General features: G+C 44.1%; 1 protein-coding gene and 1 long non-coding RNA gene across 2 annotated transcripts in view; one reads left to right on the top strand and one right to left on the bottom strand.

Moving 5' to 3' along the window:
- Positions 1 to 559, bottom strand: part of LOC138792557 (uncharacterized) — a 39,739-nt gene extending 39,180 nt beyond the window's left edge. Inside the window, exon 1 of the long non-coding RNA XR_011363154.1 lies at positions 493 to 559. This is a non-coding gene — a long non-coding RNA (uncharacterized lncRNA). The remainder of the gene's footprint in view (positions 1 to 492) is intronic.
- On the top strand, positions 459 to 27,988 carry ACVR1B (activin A receptor type 1B). Its single transcript, XM_069970139.1, has 9 exons — positions 459 to 785; positions 20,639 to 20,878; positions 22,673 to 22,915; positions 23,783 to 24,013; positions 24,134 to 24,301; positions 24,391 to 24,547; positions 25,448 to 25,572; positions 26,494 to 26,624; positions 27,570 to 27,988. The coding sequence occupies exons 1-9, from the start codon at positions 710 to 712 to the stop codon at positions 27,693 to 27,695; spliced, it is 1,497 nt and encodes a 498-aa protein (XP_069826240.1). The 5' UTR covers positions 459 to 709; the 3' UTR covers positions 27,696 to 27,988.

Genomic DNA, 27,988 nt, shown 5'->3' with positions numbered 1-27,988 from the left:
GCTGCCAATGGTTGCATCTATGTGCAGCCCCAGGGAGCCTCCATTATGCCCCTCAGGTGCAATGTAATGGCCCAGTCACAAGCACACCGCACAATGTGAACACAAGCCTGTTACACTAGAACTATCCGCATCTACAGGTGGCCATGCGGCTCTGGTGCGGCTTCTCTCACTGAGGACATGTTGCCCCTTCCTGGGCAGAAGCTTTGCACTACTTTCCCCTCACAGATGTGGGGCGGGCTCCGTGCACACGGCTAATGGAGGGTCGCGGCTCCGGCGGGTGGGTGGCCTCAGGCGCCCCCGTGCAGGAGACTCGGACATGTATCTATTTGCAGGCAGGGCCCAGACAGACAGGCGCTTTATTAAATGCCGGCAGACAGCCAACACCAGGTAGCACGGCCCCTTTAAGGCGCGTACCACACACGACCCGAATACGCGCAACCACCGACTGGAAACAAAAGATTCTTCAACGCACGTCACCACCGCCCCTCCTACCTGCTGACGAGAGAGGGCGGGGCATTACGTGCTACCAATGGTCGTTCGCTGGTTTCCCCAACGGCTGTGGGCGGAGCGTGGTGATAGAGAGGTGTGGAACGCAGACTTTGCGTTCCACTGTTGGAAGGAGGCCGCGCTGTGCGGCGCGCTCCCGTAGTGCTGCTCTGTCTGGGTCGCTTGTGGTCGCGCAGTTAGTGGTCGCTGTGCGGTGGTTACTATGGCGGAGCTGCCGGCCTTCTTCATCGTTACCATCCACATCCTTCTACTCAGTGGCGGCCCCGCTTTAACGAATGGTGAGTGACGGCGCTGTGTGTGCGGTTCCGGGCGGACGGAGGCTTAGAGTCCGCGGAGAGCAGGAGGAGAGTGCAGGCACTGAGGAAGGGGAGGAGGATACCGATACATACATGGGGGAGCTGTGCTGAGGGCACCGGAGCAATGGCCGGTGTGACGGGGAGGAACGGGACGTGACGGAGGAGCCCGGCAGGAGGAGGGACACGGGGGACGGTGTGTACGGGAGAGAGGGACGGTGTGTACGGGAGAGGGGGACGGTGTGTACGGGAGAGGGGGACGGGGACGGTGTGTACGGGAGAGAGGGGGGGGGACGGTGTGTACGGGAGAGGGGGGGGGACGGTGTGTACGGGAGAGGGGGGGGACGGTGTGTACGGGAGAGGGGGGGGACGGTGTGTACGGGAGAGGGGGGGGGACGGTGTGTACGGGAGAGGGGGACGGTGTGTAGGGGAGAGAGGGGTGGTGTGTACGGGAGAGGGGGACGGTCGGTGTGTACGGGAGAGGGGGACGGTGTGTACGGGAGAGGGGGGGGGACGGTGTGTACAGGAGAGAGGGGGGGGGGACGGTGTGTACGGGAGAGAGGGGGGGGGGACGGTGTGTACGGGAGAGAGGGGGGGGGGACGGTGTGTACGGGAGAGAGGGGGGGGGGGGCGGTGTGTACGGGAGAGGGGGGGGGACGGTGTGTACGGGAGAGGGGGGGGACGGTGTGTACGGGAGAGAGGGGGGGGGGACGGTGTGTACGGGAGAGAGGGGGGGACGGTGTGTACGGGAGAGGGTGGGGGGGGGACGGTGTGTACGGGAGAGAGGGGGGGGGGGGGCGGTGTGTACGGGAGAGAGGGGGGGGGGGCGGTGTGTACGGGAGAGGGGGGGGGACGGTGTGTACGGGAGAGGGGGGGGACGGTGTGTACGGGAGAGGGGGGGGACGGTGTGTACGGGAGAGGGGGGGGGACGGTGTGTACGGGAGAGGGGGGGGGACGGTGTGTACGGGAGAGGGGGGGGGGACGGTGTGTACGGTAGAGGGGGGGGGGGTGTGTACGGGAGAGGAGGGGGACGGTGTGTACGGGAGAGGAGGGGGACGGTGTGTACGGGAGAGGGGGGGGGACGGTGTGTACGGGAGAGGGGGGGGACGGTGTGTACGGGAGAGGGGGGGGGGACGGTGTGTACGGGAGAGGGGGGGGGACGGTGTGTACGGGAGAGGGGGGGGGACGGTGTGTACGGGAGAGGGGGGGCACGGGGTGTACGGGAGAGGGGGGGGACGGTGTGTACGGGAGAGGGGGGGGCACGGGGTGTACGGGAGAGGGGCAGTGTGGATGGTATATGGGCTGGGTGGATGGGATACAGGAAAGGGGCAGCAGGCAGTGTGAATGGTATACAAAAGATGGGCATTGTGGATGGTATATAGGAGAGGGGCATGGTGGATGGTTTATAGGAAAGCTGCAGTGTGTATAGTATATGGGCAGTGTGGATGGAATACAGGAGAGTGGCAGCAGGCAGTGTGGATGGCTAGAGAGTGTCAGGGAGGGTGCCATGGGATGGGCAGCAAAGATTGGGCATTGGAGATGAGCAGAAGACTGTACATGGTATATAGGGGATGAGCAGCAGACAGTGTAGATGGTATATAGGAGAGCAGGCAGTGTGGATGGTACATGGGAGAATGACACCAATCTGCTTAGATGGCACATAGGAGAGGGATATAGGTGGTTGTGGTGCTGATCCTGGTCACCTTCCATGTTTTACAGCTGTAATACTGTGATCTGTAAGGGTATTGAGTGACTATTTGCACTTGACACTTGCAGACTGTCACCTCCAAAACACCCTTTCAACTTAGGTAATCAGTAGATTATACATCAGTAGAGTATACAACACTGATTCTATATCTGCAGTTTGTATCTTTCTATGTTCTTGCATTCCTTTGCTGTAAGTCGCCCAAAGAAGGATTCTAAGTAGTCCTCTCTTATATTCCTGAGCTGAGTAGTCCTCTCTTATATTCCTGAGCTGAGTAGTCCTCTCTTATATTCCTGAGCTGAGTAGTCCTCTCTTATATTCCTGAGCTGAGTAGTCCTCTCTTATATTCCTGAGCTGAGTAGTCCTCTCCATTATATTCCTGAGCTGAGTAGTCCTCTCCATTATGTTCCTGAGCTGAGTAGTCCTCTCCATTATGTTCCTGAGCTGAGTAGTCCTCTCCATTATGTTCCTGAGCTGAGTAGTCCTCTTATATTCCTGAGCTGAGTAGTCCTCTCCATTATGTTCCTGAGCTGAGTAGTCCTCTCCATTATGTTCCTGAGCTGAGTAGTCCTCTCCATTATGTTCCTGAGCTGAGTAGTCCTCTCCATTATGTTCCTGAGCTGAGTAGTCCTCTCCATTATGTTCCTGAGCTGAGTAGTCCTCTCCATTATGTTCCTGAGCTGAGTAGTCCTCTCCATTATGTTCCTGAGCTGAGTAGTCCTCTCCATTATGTTCCTGAGCTGAGTAGTCCTCTCCATTATGTTCCTGAGCTGAGTAGTCCTCTCCATTATGTTCCTGAGCTGAGTAGTCCTCTCCATTATGTTCCTGAGCTGAGTAGTCCTCTCCATTATGTTCCTGAGCTGAGTAGTCCTCTCCATTATGTTCCTGAGCTGAGTAGTCCTCTCCATTATGTTCCTGAGCTGAGTAGTCCTCTCCATTATGTTCCTGAGCTGAGTAGTCCTCTCCATTATGTTCCTGAGCTGAGTAGTCCTCTTTATGCAGCAACATGCCCAGTGTGTAGGCTTAGCACAGGGAAATGCAAAGCAGGAGAAAGCTACAAAATACAGATGTACAATCAGCTTCCTTTATCCTACTTACAGATGACTTTAGTTTAGTGTTTTGAGGAGGGTGGGTTTGAGGTGACAGTCCCTTTAAGTACATGATTAAGTATATTATCTTTATTATGGTGCTTGAAAAACTGAAGGTGTTGAAAACTCTGGGGATAGCTTCTGAGATAGTGACGGGTGCATAAAGGGAGGCTGGGGGTCTCCTTCTCTTGGTCCGTAGAAGAGTCTAGCAAATATGGATAGCCCCCGATACACAGATCTGAAGTGTGGTGCATTGTGATATTACATTTGTTTATGCACCCCAATAACAGATGCCAGGACTTCAGACCTGATATGTTCATCATGTGGCTCTCCAGCCACTGCAGTACTACAACTCCCAGCAGTTATGCAGCAGATGGAGAGACATAGGTTGGAGAACACTGCTGTGTAGTAAGTCTAATGCTGGACTACCCCCTTGCTGGATATTTTCATGTCTGTACTAAAATTTAAATGACACCAACATATACCACCTGGGCAAGTTGTGTAGAGAATATTTACTAAAAATGATCCATTGTAGAGACTGCTCATGCTCCATGGGGTCTTTATGGATGGCTGATCTGGTATCACAATTTTATGTACATTATTATGGATGGTTAAAATATTAAACAGTGTGGTACCATAGTTTACTGCTAACACGGGCATTGTGTTTGCTTTGTCCTTGTTTATATGTGTATACTAAAATTCATACATTAAATTGTAGAATTTGCTTATAAATGTGCCATGCCTTGCTGGGATCTTCCATAAAAATGATTGTAGCTGGTGCTTACCCGTCGGCTATTGTGCAGCCTGCCTTTCTTGGTGCTACGGTAGATGATAGTTGGGTTTACCATGCGATCACGCTGCCTCCAGCAATCCGAGACTTCATTCTGATGATGGATCCCAGCTAAAGGCTAGACCAGACAGACACATTTTCACAGCTGTCATACCAGGCTTTTAAGATATCATGGTTACACTTTTTCCTTTTAAATCTACACAAATGTAATGTCTTTTTTCCTCCATTCCCCGTGGGCTTTTTTGCTTTCTGATATCCGGCTTCTGAAATTGGATACAAGCTCTTTCAGTGCTTCATAGGTGTCCAATGTCAAGTCCTTCCAAATCTATATGGTGCCTGGTGAAATGGCTGTAAACTGTGCAGAAGTATTAAATATACCCATGTAGGACCATACCCTTATACTGGTGACAGGGGAGCTAAAGTCCTGTTCATCGGGCAGCCATGCTTCCTGTATTTTCCTCATTCCACCTCTCCCTGTGCTTTCATAGAATGCATATGTTTAGGGTCACATAGTTTTTGTCTGTTTTAATGTATACGTTTTCTGCAGTTGAACTGTAAAGAACCATATACATTAACTGATGGTAGAAACGGATTCTGTTATATCTATGCCATGCAGCAGAATCTGTTTCCCATTGCTCAAACCATGAAGGGGACCATGTACGGTACTTACTTGGGGGTGGGGGCTGTTGTTTACTCTGTCTGCAGTTGGCGCTGGATAGAGGTGAGCGAACTTACAGTAAGTTCAGTTTTGTTCAAACCCGAGCTATTGGCATTTGTCCCCTGGTGGCTGGAGAAGATGGATGCAGCCGTAGGCCTGCCTGAAAAATATTGTTGCACCCATATTCATATGTACATATCTTATCCCCAATCAAAGGAGACATAGCTAAATTAGGCATGCATAAATAGACTGCATGGAAGAGGCTAGCTGGCAGGTGGACAGCTATGTACAAGGCCCCCTTATGGTTTGTGCTATGTATGGGAGACCTTTATATTGCACGCGAAGGCTTTCCTCAAGATTTATTTTGCAGGTCCACTTATAGGGGTAACTTATTATCTGTAGCTTTTTTGCATCTGCATTCTTCTCCTTGCATCCTATTAGTTGCACAGTTTGAGGAGCATGTGCTGTTTTCTTCCAATGCACTTTTTTTTTTATTGTACATTAAGCCACCGAACAGGTGGATTTGCTAAATTTTGCAACCCTTTATAATAATGCATGCATCTGAAAAGACATGCTGGATTTTAACATCCCTGGTGCCTCATTACTATGGAAGAGAAGATGTCCCTCACTGGAAATGAGCATGCGAGGCGAGTGTGCATACAGTGACGTCAGGCAGAATAGCTGAGTGCCCGGCTGTGGGCTTCCTCCCTTGTACGGTCGACATTAGCGCTGGATTGATGATGCTGAGGCTGTCTGTCCTCACTGCCCTCCAGTGCAAAACAAGCTTATCATTTCCTGAAACATGTAACTTGTAACCAAAGTGCATAGAAGCATTGTAACATGGCATTAAATAAACATTCTGTTAGATGTTTCTTAAATGTACTCTGCCAAGATATGTAGGAGTATACCTTAGTGTTAGCAGCGCCTGTCTCTCATATGGGGAGGTAGCGATTAGGAGCCAGGAAAATAACCGGCAAGCTGATAAGATGGGAGGCCTTCTGATCTCATCGACGCTGGGTTTCAGACATAGGGCTTTCGTTGTACAGACCTCACTTTTGACATCACCGCAATACATTTAGGATAGGTGTTTTTCCTGCTAACACCATTGTCGACTTTTAGGATTTAGCCAAAATAAATGTTGTTCATAAAGTATCACTGCACTAATGAGGAATGGCAATCAGAAAAGTTGTTTAGGCTATTGACAGTTGTCTGGCTATGTGTATGAACAGGAGCCATGGGAAATATGAGCGCTATGCTGATGATATCTATACGTGTAAGAATGTACGGCCTTTGATGTCTATACTACTTTTGAAGGGTTAGCAGTGAGGTTGTTTGGGTGGTGGTTGTAGAGGACCTGCTGGCTCTCCTGACACATCTTTTATAGAAACTAATTGTATTCCGCATACTCTAATAATTGTAAATGAATGTAGGCTCCACTGATTTTTGGCAGGACTGGCCAACCATCCGTTCTCATGGGGTCTGGCAGCGTCTCATTCTAGGAGGAGCTATGTAGGGTGTATGGCCACCTTAAGGGGGTATTACAACTTAAATCCCACAGGACATGGGATAAGTGTCAATCTGCAGGGTGCCTGCTCTCTGACACATGATCTGGAAGACCCGGGTTTCACCTCAGAATGAAGCGGCAAGTTGCGCATGCACGCTATTGCTCCATTCATTGTCTATAAAGCTGCAGGCGAAGGCTTAGAGGTTAGCCCTTTCTGCTCCATAGTATAATGACTACAGATTTGGTGACATTTTCAGCATTGAGGAAAGCTGTCACCTTCTCAGGAGACGTACCCTTTTTAAAAAAAAAAAAAAAGCCACCGCTAGGACGATCAGCTGGTCATCCCAGGTGCTGGTGGTCACTGCTTCAAGGGATGGAATAATAAGCAATATTTCTTGTATACTAGCCGGGTGTTGTTCTGGCAGCATGGTCTCTGTTCGGGCCCTATTACACAGAAAGATTACTGTGCAAAATATCGTTTGAATTTAAGCAATAATCTTTGTGTGTATGCAGGCAACAAACAAGCGACTAATCCAAATTAGTTTGTATATCTTTGATTGCATCTTTTGCACTGATCATAAAATCATTGTTAATGGTTCTCTAATCATTCGCAGATCTTCTAGTGTATGTACAGATTGTTTGTTATTACGATCATTCATGTACTAGAGTGTACGAACGAGTGTAATTACAATCCTAACTTACGACTATGGTTCCATGTATTATGGGGAGCGAATTCAGGTCCTTTGCAATCATTTACCGTTAATCGGAGAAAACAAAAAATCGCTTCGTCTAATAGAACACTAAGGGTCCTACTACACGGAGCAATTTTTAACTATTAACGACTAACGATAAAACGATCCCAAACTAGATTGTTTATGGTTAACCTGAAATCGTTCACCATATTACACAGAACGATAATCGTTAAGTACGATCGTTACTATGATCGTTTTTGCGATTGTTACTATGATAGTTTACTATTCCTGATCCCAGCAAAACAATGAACAATGTGCCATTACACTGAACGATTAGTGAAAAAATGCGGAACTTGAATTACAGCGAATGATTAACGATAATGTTAGGTTCAGATCTAAATCAACGACACACGAACGATTTTTCGATCGTTGCCTGCAATTACATAGAATAATTATTGTTTAAATTTGAACGATTTTAAGGATTTTTCGCACAATAATCATCCTGTGTAATAGGGCCCCTAGTCCGTGTTCATACAGCAGTATTTGGCTCACTTTTTTGCATTACTATCTTTGAACCAAGACTTAGGGGGAGATTTATCAAAGGGTGTAAAATTTAGACTGGTGCAAACAACCCACAGCAACCAATCACAGCTCAGCTTTAGGCAGTGCTGAAAGGAAAGAGGAACTGTGATTGGTTGCTGTGGGCAGTTTGCACCAGTCTAAATTTTACACCCTTTGATAAATCTCCCCCTTAAGGCTGGGTTCACACTATGTATATTTGAGGCTGTATTTGTGAGGCTGTATAGCAACCAAAACCAGGAGTGGATTGAAAACACAGAAAGGCTCTGTTCACACAATGTTGTAATTGAGTGGATGGCCGGCATTTAATGGCAAATATTTGCTGTTATTTTAAAACAACGGCTGTGGTATTGAAATAATGGCCGTTATTTACTGTTATATGGCGGCCATCCACTCAATTTCAACATTGTGTGAACAGATCCTTTCTGTGTTTTCAATCCACTCCTGGTTTTGGTTGCTATGAGGACCTGACATGAGGACCAAATACTGCCTGAAATATACATAGTGTGAACCCAGCCTTAGGGTACAAACACACACGCCGTATACGCAGCGTATTTACTGCTGCGATACGCAGCAGATACGCAGCAGATTAGATCTAAATAACTGAACACAGCATCAAATCTACTGCAGATCTGCTGCGTATTTGCTACGTATCTGCTGCGTATACGGCGTGTGTGTTTGTACCCTAAGAGTTCAAAACATAGTAAAGGTAAAAATCTTCCACTTGTGATTTTGGCTGATAAATACTGAAGTGTGTGTGTGTGTGTGTGTGTGTGTGGCCTTATTAGTATATTAGGCCTCTAATATAAAAAAGAAGAAAGCGAGCTCAGAGCCATCGGCTGTGTTTGATAGACTTGTAATAGATGGGTTGCGCCCAGGCAGAACAATAGTGCCAGTTCTTTGTCTGCCAAGGTTTTTTGGGGTCATGCGGGGTGCACCTGCGATCGTCTGGTGTAACACAGCCGCCTATCTGGTGTCGAGACTGGAGTAGCACCTGCGTGTCTTTCATGCTTACTTGCTGAGGGCAATATTCCTCTTACCATAAATACCATACTCTATAACCCGGCAGAACAAAGCCGCCATTCTTTGTCTGGAAACCTGACGTTCAAACATGTCAAAACAGGTCCCCGAAGGTTGGGTTTCATGCACAGAGCAGACACGCAGCCATGATCTATTGACTAGAAGTTGGCTGGAATCTGGAAGGCAGATGTTTGTTCATGTATAGTGATTTATCCCAGTATAGTAACCCTGAACTGGATGGAACGGGAATTCAGAGCAGCACTTATTTAAGGCATGTGCATGCGGTATGTTTTCTAAAAGTCGCCCGATGTCTGAGCCTATGTGCACATACCATGCCCTCTCTCCTCTCTGCTTATTCCTGTCCCACAGACTTGTCTGGCCAGACCTCTCCCTGGTGCATAAGAGAGAAAGCTACGTTCTTGCCTCGCCATATCCATTTCAGTCATTGATCAGAGCTTGATGTATCGGCTTTGTTAATATGTGGAAGGAACATAAAAGGTAAACACGCAGGCTAATGCAGAATATCCAGACCTCTAATATAATCTCTGCCGCAATGTCAACAACATTACCTGCAATGTAATTCCAATAAACACCTATGAACCTTGCAACTACGTTTAATTAGTTTATTATTTTGCTGACATTATTGAAATCGGAGGCGCCACGTATTAGGATGCAATGGGCGTCCTCATCATTGATATTCTGTTTGTGCTATGATAAAGTATAGAACATGTATCCTGGTGTGTTACAGCAGTGCATATTTCTTTATGAATTGGTTGATCTATAATACAAGCGGTGTATTAGCTGCTGCTTATGCTGGCATGCTAGTGTTGAGCAATGGACGGGCATGCTAAGAGTCTTCTGAGATGTGCCGGAAGCCGGGGCAGGCTGAGCTATTAGTTTTGTTATGTTCCATTCATCATCAGTGTGTGATCCTGTACTGTGGCCTTGGCCCATCTTACTACCTCTGAGTTACAGACTCCATAAATATAGAAATTGCATGCAAGAAAATAAATAATAAAAATATATATTAGCTGCAAAACCCCAGCATGGCCACCACACAGTGTACAGAAATGTCTGCTTCTAGCTCCTATATCTGTGTATATGGGCACTGCAGCTCTGCTAAATATTGAGGTAGACAGGTCTCTGACCCCTACCATTCTGGGTAATGTATTAGTGATCAATAGGTCATCAAATAGTTTTGCCTTAAAAACCCCCTTTAAGCCTATCCCTGGGTCCTATGCAAATGTTGTACAAATGTTCCTTATGTCGCCTTTGTTTTTTGACAATCCTTTCCATTTGCAAAACCATGTTTTCCATCCTGAACACAGCCAGTCCGCTTTAGGACCAGTTCACACAGCTAAAGCATTGGAATTGACATGTCAATTCTTTGAGTGGAGAGCGATGGAAGCTGAGGTGTGCGAACCATCCCATAGACACTGTGTGGGACTGAGGCAGGTGGAATTCCACGGCTGAGATTTACATCTCTCTTGCTCTGTGTGAGCTGGCCCTAAAGGGAATTTCTCAGCTGGAATTCCGAGAACTGTTAGGTCAGGAAGGCACATGGTACCTTTCATATATCCAGCTGTGCTTCCAGAACAGAGAGAAATGCTTTTATTTGCTGGTACAAAGAGTTATAGGCTTTTCCAAGCTCCTGAATAGCTTGCTGGCTGGAATGTCTGCGTTCTCCCCTCCCTGCTTGAGTTACACCTGGAGTCCCAAACAGGGTCAGATATGGGAGGGGGAGTAAGGAGGCGTTACAGCTTGCTCCACTTCAAGAGCTCAGGAAAGCCTCTTTGACTCTTCATTCTATAGAATAAAAGAATTTCCTACTTTCTGGAATCACAGACGGATATATGAAAGATACCAGGTGTCTCTTTGTAGTAACAGCTGTCTAACCATATTGGCAGCTTGGTTTGTGAATTCCCAATGACAGATTCCCTTTCAAGGGAACCAATCACTGGAAAAAAGCATATAGAGCTTTTGAAATGTGCTGTTAGAGCACACAGCACACTTGCCACACGTGTTTCCATAGCCTCCGTGCCTTCCCCGTGTAAGCCGCAAAGTAACTTTATAAAACTGGCGTCCCCTCTGGGCATGATTCAAATGGCAGAGTGGCTGTGGCGTCACTCGGGAGCGCGCTGTGCCCAACGTCGGCGCGCTTACGTACTGATGCCGGACGCCGCCGCACATGCGCAGTGCAGCCGCTTCCATTCCGGTTGCACTGCGCCTGTGCAGAATAGCCTCGAACTCCGGCTAACAGGCTATTCTGCACAGGCGCAGTACCGCCGGAATGGAAGCGGCTGCACTGCGCATGTGCGGCAGCGTCCGGCATCAGAATGTCACAGCTACTCGGCCATTTGAATCACGCCCAGAGGGGCGTGATTACAGCGGTAGAACGCCCATTGGACCGTGACTACCTGCTAGCCGAACACCGCCCAGGTGACTACCTCAGGTAATTAGCATACAGGGCGCCAGTTTTATAAAGTTACTTTGCGGCTTACACGGGGAAGGCACGGAGGCTATGGAAACACGTGTGGCAAGTGTGCTGTGTGCTCTAACAGCACATTTCAAAAGCTCTATATGCGTTTTTCCGGTGATTGGTTCCCTTTAATGGCTACAACATGCCAACAAGTGCCGTCTTCTAGATCTGACGCTACTGCAGGTCTGTCATGGTAGACCCAGCCCTTTAAGAATTCCCATAACCAGAAGTCAAATGGGGTGAGGTTGGGTGAGCGAGACTGCCACGCTGTTGGGAAATAAAGGCAGATTCTTTTTAGACTTTGCCATAAAAAAACTGAGAAACCTGAACATGGGAACATCCCCTTAGAAACTAGAAAAAATAGACGTCAACCCAAAAGGTTAGGTTCTGGCAGCAAACTCCAGGGTGTATCTTCCTGCTGGGATCTGTAATTATTTCTGTCATTTTATGGCAGAAAGTGTTAGGATGAATGAAATACTTGTTATCCATAGATCTTGTTACTTCTGGGCTTCTAGAGGATTTACATCACTGTCCCAAGATTATAAGGCTTTCTGGGATTTTTAAAAATTGTAAATTGGCAGTAATATTTATGTACCCCTAAATCTGGTGTGTGTCCCCGCCGGGTCTGCTTCATCACCATGAAGACCCAGACTTCCACCAGCAGCGTGGAATACACCACTGATCTGGCAGCAGCCAGGGTTGTCCTGGACTCTTCCATGTTAACTTCCACTCTTTGCTGTTGGTTGACATCACTATTAGTCTTTGGCATCAGCAATGGTTCCCGACAACCTGAGTAGCGATTTTGGCACTTTAAGGGACTTATGGGTGGTGTTGAAACCAAACTGATCAGACCTTAAAAGCTTATTCAGAGGATTAGCAATCAGTGGTGAATCCCAGAAAAGCATTATTGTCATTTAAGAAAAAAGCTTCACATCTAGAAAGTTTTGATTGCTTGGGGTCTCAATCAAGACCTTTTGCAAGAGACCATATTTTCCATCGTCTCCTGAAATAAGTTGGACTGAGCGGCGATTTGAGGAGAGAAACACTCAGCCATACTCTCCTGACAATATCTAGTCATCGTGGGGGGCTGAACACCCAGACCCTGACTTGTTAAATAGTCTTCTCTAGTTCACATAGACCTGAGTAGTATTGCAAGAACTTACAATAAACCATTAGACAGGCAGCAGTAGAAGCAATAGGTTAATGGTGTTACGATTACAAATGGTAAATGTTTGTCTCCTTTCAGCTGAAAAGCCGTCTGCTGGAATCCCGGTCACATCACGGAGAGCACAATACACGCCACTATTGTTACAGCTCATACCTCACTGGGGGAAGAATGCAGGCACTTTTCCAGAGCAGAAATGTATTGTGCAACCTCCCAGCAAAGTAATAGGGTGAGGTTGAAAAAAAGGAAAGCACAGACAATATGTGGATAGAAAGAAATGCATTCAGCCGGCCAAAAAGCTGTTCACTGAATGCATAACAAAGCGGCTGTATATATTGTGCATTAGGTGCTATGCAGATCAGCCTGTGAGGTCGGCTCCAATTCTATGTGTATGAATTCTTGGATTCTTTTTCACTAGGAATTACCAAGCTACTCATAGCCCACACTCGACTCCTTCACATTATACTGAACATCAATAGGTTACAAACCCGATAGACCTATTCCCTAGGGTCCTATTACACAGCGCGATTTTTAACGATTAACGACAAACTATCGCAAAAGATATTGTTTATTGTTAAACTGAAATCGTTCACCATATTACACGGAACAATAATCATTAGTTACGATTGTTACTATGATCGTTATTGCGATCGTTACTATGATTGTTTACTCCATCTGATCCCAGAAAAACAATGAACAATGTGCAATTACACTGAACGATTAGTGAAACGCGGAACTTGAACGAACGTGGAATTACAGCAAATGATTAACAATAATTTTAGGTTCAGATCTAAATCAACGATCAACGACATACGAACGCACTGTCTAAAGCCGCTATTCCATGGGGCGACGAGAGGGAGCAAGCGAGCGCCAACCCTTTTCTTGTCAGCGAGCCTCGTGCTCCTCGTTACCCCGCTGCCGGCGCTATTACACACGTTGGCAGCTTGAGATTTTTTTTAATCTTTTTTTTTTTTTTTCTTCCTCCGGAGTACTCCTTTAAGGATGATTACACTAGATGGATTACCTGCTGAAAAATATCACAGTGCAAGCACTGCAGACGTGCTGACGATTTTACCTTCCCCCATTGATTTTAAAGGACAACTCCAGCGTTTTTCTTTTTTAGCTTATTTAACACACATTACAAAGTTATATACCAGATCCTTGCTCAAGTGATGGAGATGAGGAGCAGGCAGAGATCTTAGAATATATAGATGGATTTTTCCTTTTGACTCTTTGGTTCCCTCTGGATAGACATGGCAGAGGTCTCGGGGTCAGACCTGCTGCAGTCACTGACAGCTCCCAGCCCCAAGTAGCCAATGCAGCATGCATAACATGTTCTGGGCAGAGTAGTTTTATGATTTTGACTGTTTATTATAATTGAATTCAGTTCTAATATTTGGATTTTTAATAGAAGTTTATTTAGCATGGGCTGCTATTGGTATTGCTTCTGTTTGCCTATGATTGCTATGAACTCTACAATTGTGGCATTTACTGCAGGCTGAGAGAACTCCATGTGCAGCAGTAGGGAAGCAGTCTGCTGCTCTCTAATCTTGCCTATACACCCTAGGCAGCTGTCTCATGAACATTTATTTAGTAGTTTTCCCCATTCACTCATACACGTGAACGTTCTGCTCAGTTGAGCATTTTTGTTCAGAATGGAGAAGGGAAGGGATAAGCCACTGTCAGACAGCTTTCACAGCTACTTATCTCTCCGAGAACTAAAGAGCCAAGTAGTTGAAATCCAGCATGCCCGATCCATCTCTCTCCCAATGTCACCTGTCAGAGGTTACACAGTTGTCTTGCATTTATTTTTTTAATGTTTGTTAAAATGTTTGTTTTTTAATGTATTACCTTTTTTATACTTAGTGGTGTCCTGGATCATGTTGTGTTTTTTCTTTTTTTCTCTAATCTGTTTCTATTTTCTATTCCCCATGCCGTACTTTGTATAATTCTGCAGCTTTTATCCAATTTGCATGCTATTCACATGTTTCACTTAAAGGCTTAGTAAGAGCACAGCTATTAAGAGGTTAATGCTATGTTATTAGGCTTCTTGCCCACAGTGGCAGTTCCCCTAGTACATACTGAGCAAGTGGCGCTGTGAACACCTTGAGTGCAGCAGAATGAGTCAATGCGTATGCTGGGAGAATGGGGGCGTCTTAAACTTTAGCTCCTGCTCTTCCTGTTGGAAATCTTCTTAAAGATTAGACCTGTGAGACGTTTTATTTGGGAATGAAGGGTGTGAATGGGGCGGCACCTGCTAGTGTGACTGATCTGTGACCTGTCCATCTAATCAGTCCTTCAGCATATTGTAGAAAAAGCATTAAAATAATAAAAAAAATCAGACTCATGCAGAAATTAGAATTAAATTCTTCTGATCTCTTTACTGTAGGTCCCTTCCCTATGAGGTCTCTTTTATAATTAGCTTGAGAATGGGCTGATCAGGAATGATGGGAATTCCAGTTTTGCAAGAACCACAGGGTGGCGTATTTGACACATGTACTCTATAGCATATACATCATCTCTCTATTCTCATACATAGCCAGTGTCACAGTTTTTAACACAATGGTGTCAGGCTGCTGCTGCACTGTGGTTGTGAATCTTCTGTCCTCTAGGCGTCTGACCTGGTGACTGTACACACCATTGGCCGACATAAACACCAACACAGTGTGAACCCTGTATTATAATACTATAATGCAAATGTCACCTGTTTGAATGCCGTTATAATATAAAATACATTCATAGAACTGGAGAACAAGTGTATAAGCCCACCTATTGGGCTTCTGGGTATATATGGGATCTCATTTAGTTTTCATTGATGAAATGAGTCTTTACTCTGTAATGTTACAGGCCTGTGTTATAAAGCATTAGTCAGAGCACGACAAGCTTCATTACGGTTTGACACATACCGGAAAAAACCTGGAGACAAGAATTAATGAATATAGTGGTGTGTGGAATAATACTTCACGGAAGTCAATTAAGGCTGTGTTCACATCACATATGTACAGTATATACCATATACGCTGTATTCACCTGATGGACTTGAAGAGAAGGAGGTGTTTCACATGCATTGCTCAAACCAAGAAGAAAACCGAGCACACAGATATAATTACCAAAGTAACAATTGCCTTATTGTATATCAACAACAGACATTATACTAAAGACAAGGAGAAAAGGATCCCCACATACAGTAAGTTAAAAAACAATTAAGGGTGCTTCACACATACCGGATCCGCAGCGGATTTTCATGCTGAGAGTTTGCAGCGAAACCAGCTGCGGATCCTGTACTGTGAAGCTCAATGGGTCCCATACACGAAGCAGATCCGCTGCCTGCATGGGACCCGGCCCCTTTAACCCCTGCGCCTCAGCCGGCCGCCCGTAGCTTACAACCCCGGTCCTTGGGGGTGGGGGCGGGCGTGCGGGGGCTTAAGGGGGCCGGGGCTGTAAGCTGTGGGCGGCGGCGCAGGGGTTGAAGGGGCCGGGTCCCAAGCAGGCAGCGAATCCGCTGCGTGTATGGGACCCATTAAGCTTCACAGGATCCGCAGCTGATTTCGCTGCAAACTCGCAGCATGAAAATCCGCTGCGGATCCAGTAGGTGTGAACGCACCCTAAGACTCAAGAAAAACATGAGACTCCAACAATACAAAGGGTCCCCCGGGCCTAAAACGCGAGAAAATGATACTAACGATCCCTCACAAAGAGACACCACCAATCCAACAATTCATAAATATAAAATATATATAATAGTTAAGTGCTAATGTGAATAATAAGTACTATATAGTGATATTCTCAAAAAACGGAACAGAATGCATGGTCACCACTAGTTAGCTCCCTCAGTCCTTTACATGGTGATATAGTCATAATTCTGTTGCATGGATTTTTTTCTTGCACTCATTATTTTGAGAGCATCACTATATAGTACTTATTTATTCACATTAGCACTTTACAAATATAATATATATTTTTATATTTATGAATTGTTGGATTAGTGTTGTTACTATGTTGAGGGATCATTAGTATAATTTACTCGTGTGTTAGGCCCGGGGAACCTTTGTATGGTTGGGGGTCTCATGTTTTTCTGTGAGTCTTAATTGTTTTTAACTTATAGCCCTATTCCACAGAACGATTATCGTTCATAAACTCGCTCCAACGACCGCTCGTTAACGATAATCGCTTTGTGGAATTTGTGGAACTGTCGTTCAAAATTGTTTTTCAGCATGTCGAAAGATAATTCGCTAATTGGTTCGTAAAATTAGAAATCTTTCAGTCGTTCGTAAAAAGGTTTAAAAAAAGTAGGCTTGTCGTATGGTCATGATCACCCCGGCGAACGTTTTAAACGACCATGTAACGACTGCAAAATAATCGTTACACTACATATATCGTTCACGATATATGTTATCGTTCGCTAAAAAAAATAGTTTAGTGATCGTTAACGAGCGGTCGTTGGAGCGAGTTTATGAACTATAATGGTCCCGTGGAATAGGGCTATTATGTGGGGATCCTTTTCTTCTTGTCTTTAGTTTGATGTCTGTTGTTGATATTCAATAAAGCAATTGTTACTTTGGTAATTATATCGGTGTGCTCCGTTTTTGTTACATACCCCTTCTTGTTTTGAGCTAGGATTTGATTTTGGTATGTATTAGGAAGCACCCTTAGTTAGGCTGTGCAGGCCCCATTTTTGTTATTTGGTAAGTGACATGCATTGCCATCTTCTGTATACTTTGGTCTCTGAAATGCTGTGTGTGATAGATCTTTCCCAGTTTGAGTATAGGGAGAAATCCATCAATGCAGGTTGGAGAGGCAGAGAAAAGCAGATATGACGACCCTGATGAAATCCAATCTTTCAGCGTGAACTATACACCAGTAGACTAAGGACATATGTCTGTTTCGGGCAGCTTGAAAGTGATGACAGGTTCCCTTTTACCAGCCTGACTTCATGTTCATTTATATTCCTTACATTCTCATATAAATCTACTCTCCTCTACCCTCGTCATCTTTAATTTTGGTGGGGACAGTAGAAGGCAGTGAAACCTGTCGACTTTGACACTTCATTCACAGCCAAGTGTGTTTGCTGATCTGCTGCGAGCTGTCCTGGCGGATAAGACTCCACATCGTACTTCACAATAAATATTAGACAAGTAGAAACATGTAGATATTGTTAGGAGAGGATGCATCCCGACACGCCGAGGAGAAGCCTCTGCCTTTTTATTATTTTCCTTGAATGCAAACCTTATATTTGTGAGGTAAGCGTCACTCTGGAGGCAGCGGACTGTCGTTTTTATAGAAGGAAATATGTCTTCTCTAATGGAGTTCATTATCTCGCTGTGTTTTGTCTGAAGGGCATGGTGCTGACATGGCAGCAAGAAATTTGATTTCTTGTAAAATGCTGCTGTGTGATGGCTATACATTGTTGGTATACCAAACAAGTATGCTAGCATTGACTAAGGCAGGCCCAGTGATTGTGGGACTCAAGTCTGGTGGGCTCAAAGCCAATGTACATCCCTTTTTTTTTTTGTCTCTTTACTTTAGCCGATTGCTGTGAAGCCACATCACAGAGGGCAGGGGATATCGGCAAAAGAATTACTGCCGAGGACTGTATTAACGGGATCCCGGCGCTGATCGGCTAAAGTAAAAAAAAAAAATTAAGCAATGTACCTGATGGTGAAGCTTTAACTCCTATAAATTGAAGCAGCCAAAATGTAGTCACAAATATATCCAAACCCATAGTACACCTCTGCAAACATTGAAAAATGTCAGTCAATGCAATTTTGGCTGTACATTTAAAGTGTCTCTGCAATTAACAGAATAAAAGGTTTTATTTTGTTCAGTTAGTGAACGAGCAGAGAGAAGCATGCACAGAAGCTCTTCGATTTGCAGATATTTGTCTAGCTTTTCTTGATGCTCCAAGTCAGCACTGACCGATCAAAACTTTTGACAACGTTAACATTTTCTTTCTTTTCTTTTTTAAATTATGACAGACACATGGGGGGAAAACAGATGCTTTTCCATTGAGTTCAATAAAATGCATTTTATTTATACACAAGCACATAGGTAGGATTTACAAAGTATGCTTTCAGGCCATATAAGAAACATTGCAATAACTTACATGCCTGCAAACAGTGCTACATCCTTGCACGGCTTACTTAACCCACAGTACGTGTGAAACTGGCCTTAATGAACAAAATGCAATAGTCATGCAGAATAATACTCCCTGACAAATCTGCAGGTTAGGAATGGGTTTAAAAAAAGAGGTCCGCGTGTTGACTATGGGTTCAGATTCTGCAACTCGCAACAGTAATCTGCCAGTGACTTTTTGGTGGCAGATACCACAGGACACCTTCACAGGTGTTTTGGAGTCCAGGCCTCAAGAGGTCAGCGTTGCTTTGACTGTATAAGGTACATGGACACTATATTAGACAGGTGGTTTTAATGTTATGACTTATTAGTTTGTGTATATGTGTGTATTATAAAATATATATATATTATATTATATTAATAGTGTCTCTACAGAGAGAAGGTTTTGCAGTGCTGAGAAGTCCCGGCTGGGCTGCGGCATCTCCTGTTACACATGATATAAATAAGTTCCGTAGTTGGCTCCTTGTTCAGAAAAACACATCACAGTATGGGGCCCGGGTTACACTTTGCATTTTGATGCTTTTTTTTTTGTTAACCTTTGGCAGAACTATGAATGGATATGAATGAGGCGAGACATGACGTGCATGTGTGCACACGTCACAGCAGGACTGCCGCAGGAATCCGCTCCGCCGTTAACATAGGGAGTGTTCTTTTTTTTTTTTTCTTCTTAAAAATCCATTCTAGGAAATGGAGACTGCAGACTGCATTTTTTATTTTCTGTTTTTTATGTTGTGGTTTATCCTTTTGATTCTGTGAGGAGAATGTTGAAACAATGAGAGGGGGGTGAATGTGGCATAACCAGGACCCTAGGAATGCTCATTCCCGATCATAGTAAACATGGTGGGCAACTGAGGCTATGTCCCTTTTACACCGTACCTAGTTGCACCGTATATCTGCCAAAAAAGTTGCTAGTTTTTTCACAACAGTGTTGCATAAAAATGTGACTCTTCATATCTGAAAACCCAAGCTTAATAAGGTGAATTGTGGGGCCCAAACTGGATTCCTGCAGCTTGGTGCCTAGTGATGTAAATGTAAACAGTACTGCAGTAATCCAGACTGGCCACTACACTATGTATGGCGCTGTCTGCTTCCAGCTCTGTTCTCTATGCATGTGGGCAGTGCTGCTCTGGCGAACAGCGGATCAACAGGGATCCTGGGTGGACTTTTTCCTATACTTTTTATAAAGTATACATTACAATAGTCATACCTGTTCATGTGTAGGAAGAGAAATGAGTTGTTGGATGAGCCCCTTACAGGCTGGCATACATGTAAAGATTACACTATGGCTATTTAAGTAGTTCCCAAGACGAGTAGATCCTTGCTTGGTAAGACTACATTAACATATTAGGAAATCTCTTTGCCTTGTATCTGCCTGCAGTATTTCATCAACATAAAGAGCCCTTTAGGAGAGCTCAGAACTCTTTGATGGGAAATATGATCTTGCATATTTCCAGTAATCTGACTCAGGGTTATGCAATCCTTTATGTAAGCATACAAGGGTTACGTACAAGGGTTATCAACATTTTCACTGCTTGATCAAATGTTTGTTGCGCAGGAAATCCCATATTTAGTGATTTACTCATTCCTCTCACTAGTCCAAGAACTGGCTGTCCTGGTGCTAGCGCCAGCCATGGGGTTTGCGGCTCTCCCTTTACCAAGAAGCTGAATTATTATTCATAATGACTGTAAGAACTTTAACACGTCAATTGGTGATGAATAACAAACCGTGCCAGCAGCTCCGTAATATGGGGTTCTCTCATCCCCACACATGCCCTTGGCCAACATCCGTTTACCTCCAGGCGGCCAAATGAGCATGACATCTATTGAATGTGTATGGTTACTTAGACTAAAGCACAGGTGTCAAACCCGTGGCCCTCTAGCTGTAGCAGAACTACAATTCCTACAGCCCTATGAGAGGTGTCCATGCCACACTGTATACTACCATGTGTTTGATGCAAGGTGTTTTGTTGCAGTTCTATTACCAGTTTCTTACATGTTTTATTTCTTGTTTTTCCTGTCCTTCTAGCCCTGATTTGTCTTTGCTCCAGTTGCATCAAAACCAACTACACGTGCGAGACAGATGGCGCCTGCATGGTCTCTATTGCCAACATAGATAAAGTACAGCATCACATGCGAGCATGCATTTCTGCGAGTGAACTCGTCCCGGCAGGAAAACCATTTTATTGTCTCAGTTCAGAAGACATCCGCAACACAGAATGCTGCTACACAGACTACTGCAACAAGATCGACCTCCTGGTACCAAGCGGTAGGTAGTGACCACCCAAGCCAGCCTGTTAGCAGATTGATGTGTTTTCTGCCTTTAGGAATATTTGAGGTTAAGAAACTCCTTTGATGTTAGATGGCCCTGTTCTGTTATCAGTTTATAATGTTCATAAAGAACAACCTCAATGGCCACACACTCAGGACGGTGTCTGGCCGATGTCTTCCTGCATGTATGATTATTTTGATGAGAAGAGGCAGATATAGCGTTGACATCTGTCAATATTAGGAGATGCTTTAAGTTCGTTCTTCTGCTCTTGTGCATCCATCCTTCAGCTCTTCATTGATTTGTTTGGGGAGCTGTAACTTTGCTGTGACTTAATCCCTTCCCACTTCAGTGATTTTTTGGCCTCAAAGTTTCAGTTTTTTTTCTTCTTTTCCATTTAAAGTGCATTTGTCACTTAGTTTGAGTACATAAAACCGCTGACACAGTGTAATGGCTATTAGTGTCAGGAGTTGTCAGACCTTTATATAAGTTGTTGGTGGCTTTATTCCTCCGAAAAAAATACTTTGATGCGGTCCCTGTCCCAGGGTGCCAGAGGTGTTTGCAGCCACGCACAGTGAGTCTGTTCCTTACCTGTCAGGCTCTCACTGGGTGTGCTTCAGAATTTATGGTGCTTGTGCATGATTTTTACTTTCACACAGGTTGGGCATGCCCTGTGTGTCAAACAGGCTGTGGGCACATTGGCTTCCCAGGCTGCGGGCACATTGGATATCCAGGCTGTGCTTCTTTGACACATTTGGACTGCATCAAAGTAATTTGTTTAAGAGAATAAAGTTGCCAACTACAAGTAACGCTATGTCACGACTCCTGACACTAATAGCTGTTACTCTGTGTTGGCGATGACAGATGCTTTTTAACATCCATAAGTGTTTTTTTCTGACAGCCGTGTGAGGACTGATGTGGCACAGGTTGTATGTCTTAATGGTACTCTATATTTACCATATAATGTACCTCAAAGCTACAACACAACAGTGGAATGTATAAAAATAACATTTTTTCCACTTTTAGGGGCTTAATTTTTACGACAATTACTCTGTGGTATAAACAGTTAGCTTTATTCTGCGGGTCAGTACGGTTACAAGGACCAAACAATGTATATACCATAGTTTCTTTTTACTGCTTAAAAACAAAAAGAAACCCAAAGCTTTAATGATCATAAATATACTGCTACAGCCCCCAACTATTATGTCTGACTCCTGTTTGGGGTTCCAGAGGGTCTTAACTTTGGTCATGTCTAAACAGCATATCCAAATGAGGTCCAACAGCACCAAAGAGCTTATTTAGGGAGGGCCAAATGTAGAATGAAGATGCACGTTGGAAGGACCACAATCCCAGGAGTGGGCTCCATACATACACAATGGAGGAGTCTGTAGTAAACTCCAATTAAGTTAAATTCATATGATCCGATACAGAAAATGCAACGTTTTGACCTCCTTACAGGTCAGCATGCTTGATAATAACCTGTGTGAAGGTCTGAATGTCGCACTTTCTGTACTGGATCATATGAGCTTACTACGGATGCTGCAGGACTCTGAACGGCATGTCAAAAGTCATTACAAATGACAATACTGTTCGATTAATGAGAAGATATTACACAAATGGAAAATTGCCTACAAAATCAGGACAAGGCTGTGGTTTATTCTCCATCCTATTAAAATGAATCATTCTCTGAAACAAGTGATACTTTCCCTCTTTAGGGTTTTATATTCCCACCCACTATAGCTTTCTTGAGTTATGTACAGTAAGCTGACATCCTTTACTCTCTTGTCTTATTAGGTGTCACAAAGGAGAATCCACCATCAGGTTGGGGCCCTGTAGAGCTTGTAGCTGTTATAGCTGGCCCCGTGTTTCTCATTGGTGTCATCATTATTGTGGTGGTCCTTTTCCATTGCCACCAGAGGGTTTATCACAACCGACAACGACTTGACCTGGAAGATCCATCATGTGAAATGTATCTGGCAAAAGATAAAACTCTTCCAGACTTGATCTATGATCTGTCTACTTCAGGATCTGGCTCAGGTACAGTTCTTGGTAACACAGTATAGTTGTGTATGTGGCTCTCTGTGTATATAATTAACATACAGGTTTATTGACTTATTATTAGAGATGAGCGAATCGCTTTGTTTGATCTGCAGTCCGGTTGTCAATCCGCCAGCCTTTCCGCATTGCTCTGCTCTCTGCCCTGCTCCACCCTGGGTGCCAGGAAAAAGCTGGATCCAGTCCTGGGAAACTGGGAGAAGTTTCCCAGGATTGGATCCAGCTTTTCCCGGCATCTTTGCAGGTAACAGAGCAGGGCTGAAATGCCAGGGGCTTGATGAGCAGAGATCAAACTAAGCACTTCGTTTAGATGAGCGATTCACTCATCTCTGCTTATTATTGAGTTGAAATAAATTTAGACCTGAATTCATATATTTCTTAAACATACTTGGGGTAACCAAATCTACATATTGTTATAGTCATGAAGGAGCGGTATCAGAAGTTATAGTCCTAGGTACATATGTCTTCTGGGAGGTGGAACCCTTAAAAAGCAGAACCATTTTTTTTTTTATTCAAATTTGCCCAAAACAATCTGGAAACAAACCGCTCCTTGCTTATTCTAGCAATCGGTGGGGGTCTGAGCACCCAGACACCAACCAATTCAAACTTCCGACATGTTGGAAGTTTTTATAGATGACAATAACACTTTGAAACTGTAAAGTAGCTTTAGATAGTGAAAGAATAACCTAGTGTTGTGTCAGCTATTCAGAGATGAGAGAACAGTTAATGCTGTGGAGGTCCTTATTCCATCACAGGAGGAAAATTGCAGAGGATCTATAATAAAAGCTTCACATTTTTTTTTAAATGTTGTAAAGAACACTTGACATAACAAGTATATCTTATCCACAGGACTTCCACTTTTTGTGCAGCGCACTGTAGCAAGAACAATCGTCCTTCAAGAAATCATCGGGAAAGGGCGCTTTGGTGAAGTGTGGCGTGGGAAGTGGAGAGGAGGGGACGTGGCAGTCAAAATCTTCTCTTCTAGAGAAGAAAGGTCATGGTTCAGGGAAGCGGAGATCTACCAGACTGTGATGCTGCGTCATGAGAATATTCTGGGATTTATTGCAGCAGACAACAAAGGTATAGTACCTTAAGCGACTGTCTTGATATAGTTTTATTTCCGCACACAGAGGTTGTTCATAAAGTACATAGTCTTTGTTGTGAGTCCATTTTCTAACCAACCCTTGTGTTCTCTTGCAGACAATGGGACGTGGACTCAGTTGTGGCTTGTGTCTGACTACCATGAACATGGCTCTTTGTTTGACTATCTGAATAGATACACAGTTACCATAGAAGGGATGATAAAGCTTGCCCTTTCAGCTGCCAGTGGCCTTGCTCATTTGCATATGGAAATAGTTGGCACTCAGGGTAGGTCGCCGTTTCATACATTCCCTCCCATTTTTCCACAAAGAAGCTTTGCACCACTTTTATTTTTTAATCTACTTTTTGTAATATAGGAAAACCTGGAATCGCTCACAGGGATCTTAAGTCCAAAAACATCCTGGTAAAGAAAAATGGTGTGTGTGCGATTGCAGACTTGGGTCTTGCTGTGCGGCATGATTCTCTCACAGACACAATAGACATTGCTCCAAACCAGAGAGTTGGGACCAAACGGTGAGTAATCTTTTTTTTTTTTTTTTTTTTTTTTTTCTCCCATTGCATATTTTCTCTTAAAACTCTAATGACAAACTTTGCATAAATCGATAGTACAAGGGCGTATCCGAAACTTTGGACTATATTAGAGGAAAATTTATACTGCTTCTTTCATGAAACTTAGTTCATTGGGCAGCGTGGGCCAGTAAGCATACTGTCTTTATTTTGTACCCCCCCCACAGCCTGCAGGTAATGATTTTTTAAGGATTTTTTTTTTCCTTCTAGGCTGGCTTCTCCTTTTAAAGGGTACCTATCATTAAAAAAAATTTCTTTGTATCGGTCAGGGTCTGGTTGCTGAAGAGTACTGAATCGTTAGAATTTGTGGGAAGATGCGGGCAACAGTGCACTCTGCCTCTTTATCTCCGTCTCACTGTTAAAGTAGTGGTGAACAGAAATGTTAATGGAGCCCTATGGAAATTCTGATAATCACTGTCCCGAAAGTTCCATATTGCTTCGTTTTAGTTCCGGCCCCCCCAAACTTTAACAGTAAGACGGAGCTGAAGAGGGTGGGCTGTTGCATGGGTCTGCCCCTTCATTCTAACGATCGGCGGGGGTCTCTGCACAAGGACCCCCACCGATACAAACCTCTGACATGCTGCTATGACATGTCAGATGTTTGTTTAATTGATAGATACTCTTTACCATTTACCGACATTAACCAGGAACTCCTAATTGTTTTCCATGTTAAAATTTGTTGCAGTTTTTTTCTTTTAAAAGTGGTTTGTTTTACTATATTTCCATTCTGATTTGTCATTTATGATGATTATCAAGGGGAAAAAACAGGCTGAATTACATGCGTCTCTGTGGTTGGCTTAAGAGGGGACCGTAAAACTTACTAGCTTCCTTCCTTCCATAATGCAGATATATGGCTCCAGAAGTCTTGGATGAAAGTATAAATATGAAGCACTTTGATTCCTTTAAGTGTGCGGACATTTATGCTCTTGGCTTAGTGTACTGGGAAATTGCTCGTAGATGCAGTGCTGGAGGTAAGAATATATATTTTTCTTCAATTAACCCTTTTGCATCCTTGAACCGCCTTTTTACATTGGCAGCACTTGCTTGTGACAGACACCAGCGATCCAGCCGATTCCTGTCATTCAGCTATATAAATACTGCTGCCAGCTGCGTCTAAACAATGGTGCCCAACATTGTTTGGTGGCATAGGAGTTCTTCTGAATATCTTTATATTTATGTAACAATACACTGGCATTATTGGGACTGGTTAAATGATATCACTTGCCAAAAAAACACTAGGGGGGAGATTTATCAAACTGGTGTAAAATAGAATTGTCTTAGTTGTCCCTAGCAACCAATCAGATTCCACTTTTTATTCATCACAGGTCCTTTGGAAAATGAAAGGTGGAATCTGGTTGATTAAGGGCAACTTAGACAATTCTACTTTTACACCAGTTTGATAAATCTCCCCCTAAAACTTGTAAACATTTAAGGGAATCTCCATCTTCAGCTCTTGATCACAAACGAATACAGCATCCCGCCACAAAAAACAGCATATTCTATGCAAATAGCGCAGCCATTAGAGGGCTTACAGCATGCAAGGTACCTCTTGGAGAGGGCAATGCCATCTGCATGTAAGGCACATACTGTTGTGAAGTGCAGACTGGTCCTGCACTGAATCTAGTGGTAATTGAATCAGGATGACAGTGATTGGTGAAGGTTTCCTTTAATTCTCTTTATGTGAGGCTGGCATTTGTCTCATTTATTATAAATGTATCCTTAGATTTACTGTGACAGATGATATATATACTAATATCATTACAGCCATACATGATGTCTCAGAAATCCTAATTTATACAGTAACCTTATTAATCCCATGTTTTATCGACTTATGTTTATTGGTGATCTTATAACTGAACCCCCCCCCCTCTAAAATGTCTGTGTGTTTCCAGGCTTCCACGAGGAATATCAGCTTCCATACTATGATCTTGTACCATCAGATCCTTCTATTGAAGAAATGCGAAAAGTTGTATGTGACCAGAAATTAAGGCCTAACATACCTAATTGGTGGCAAAGTTATGAGGTATGTGCATGTATATATACAGCCTATGGCCGGCTTTACACTTTGTAATACACCGGCCATGTCACAGAATGGCCGGTGTCAGTTAAGAGAATCCCGGCCAGTACTGCAGTACTGGCCAGATGATCTTTGTTTTTTGTTAAATTGGGATACGGATGCTCCAATTCACCATTGAACACAATGGAGCATGCTTCCAGAGCTGCACTCTCCATTGTGTGACCTGTTAGGCTGCACACTCCATTGTGTGACCTGTTCAATGAATAGCGACCGCACAAAACTGACATGTCAGTTTTCAGTGCAGCCGCTAGGGATCCCGGGCGGAGCGTATATTATGTGTATACACTCCAGCCAAGATCTCCTTGACTGCAGTACAACGTAGGTTTTGTATTAATCACGGCCGTTGTTGCAAATATAAAACTTACGTCGTGTGAACATAGCCTATGGCTGCATCCATGCTTTACAGGCAGCCTTAGGGCTGCATCCAACATCCAACTGAGACAACTGCTTCTAGCCCTGTACATTGTGTAGTATGGATGTTGAACAACTGGGCACCCCACTCATCAGTAACTGTGGAAAACCCTTTTAATGTATTAAAATGCTAAAAGATTGTAATAAAAAAAGCTACTAAATGGCTGGGAAAGCAAGGCTGTTGTAGAGCAAATTCAAGCACAGTCTAGAACTCTAGGGAAGCAAATTGTCTTAGCAGATTCTACCTGGGATGAAACCACAGCTGCAATAGAAATAAAAGCACAGTGGGTCTCATGGCACCAGAGGGAGGCTACAATCAGTTCTTCTTTAACATAAAAATATATTGATGAAAAGTGACATATATATTTGGGACTGTGGGACTTCTCTACGAGTGTAACTATCTGAGTAATGGAGCAAGTGGTAAATTACATAGAAAATTCAATAGGATATGTCTTAATGTTCCTCTTTTAACCCTGACAGGCTCTTCGGGTGATGGGGAAAATGATGAGAGAGTGCTGGTATGCAAATGGGGCAGCACGCTTAACAGCTCTGCGCATCAAGAAAACACTGTCACAGCTCAGCATACAGGAGGATGTGAAAATCTGAACCCTCTACCAATGCTCCTGACAAAATGTGGAAAATTCATACAAGCTGCCATGATGTAGTACATAAGTATGAGGCCTACCTCAACGTTTCTTCCCAGACAACTGCCAGTCGAACAATGGGGCCTTTAGGCCATAACGGAAGAGAACAGCACACTTAAATTAATTCTATGTTTGGGTCTGAAACAGAAACCTTTTTTTTCTGTTACCTTTTTTTTTCCGTCTTTCTCTTAGCATGAAGATCTGGAAACAGATTCAGGTGATTACCGCATTGCCTGACCTTTTTTTTTTTTTTTT

This window comes from Dendropsophus ebraccatus, chromosome 5 (assembly GCF_027789765.1).
Source record: "Dendropsophus ebraccatus isolate aDenEbr1 chromosome 5, aDenEbr1.pat, whole genome shotgun sequence".
NCBI lineage: Eukaryota > Metazoa > Chordata > Amphibia > Anura > Hylidae > Dendropsophus > Dendropsophus ebraccatus.
Note: the sequence above shows the minus strand (reverse complement) of the source record. Positions and strands in the feature narration are given on the sequence as shown.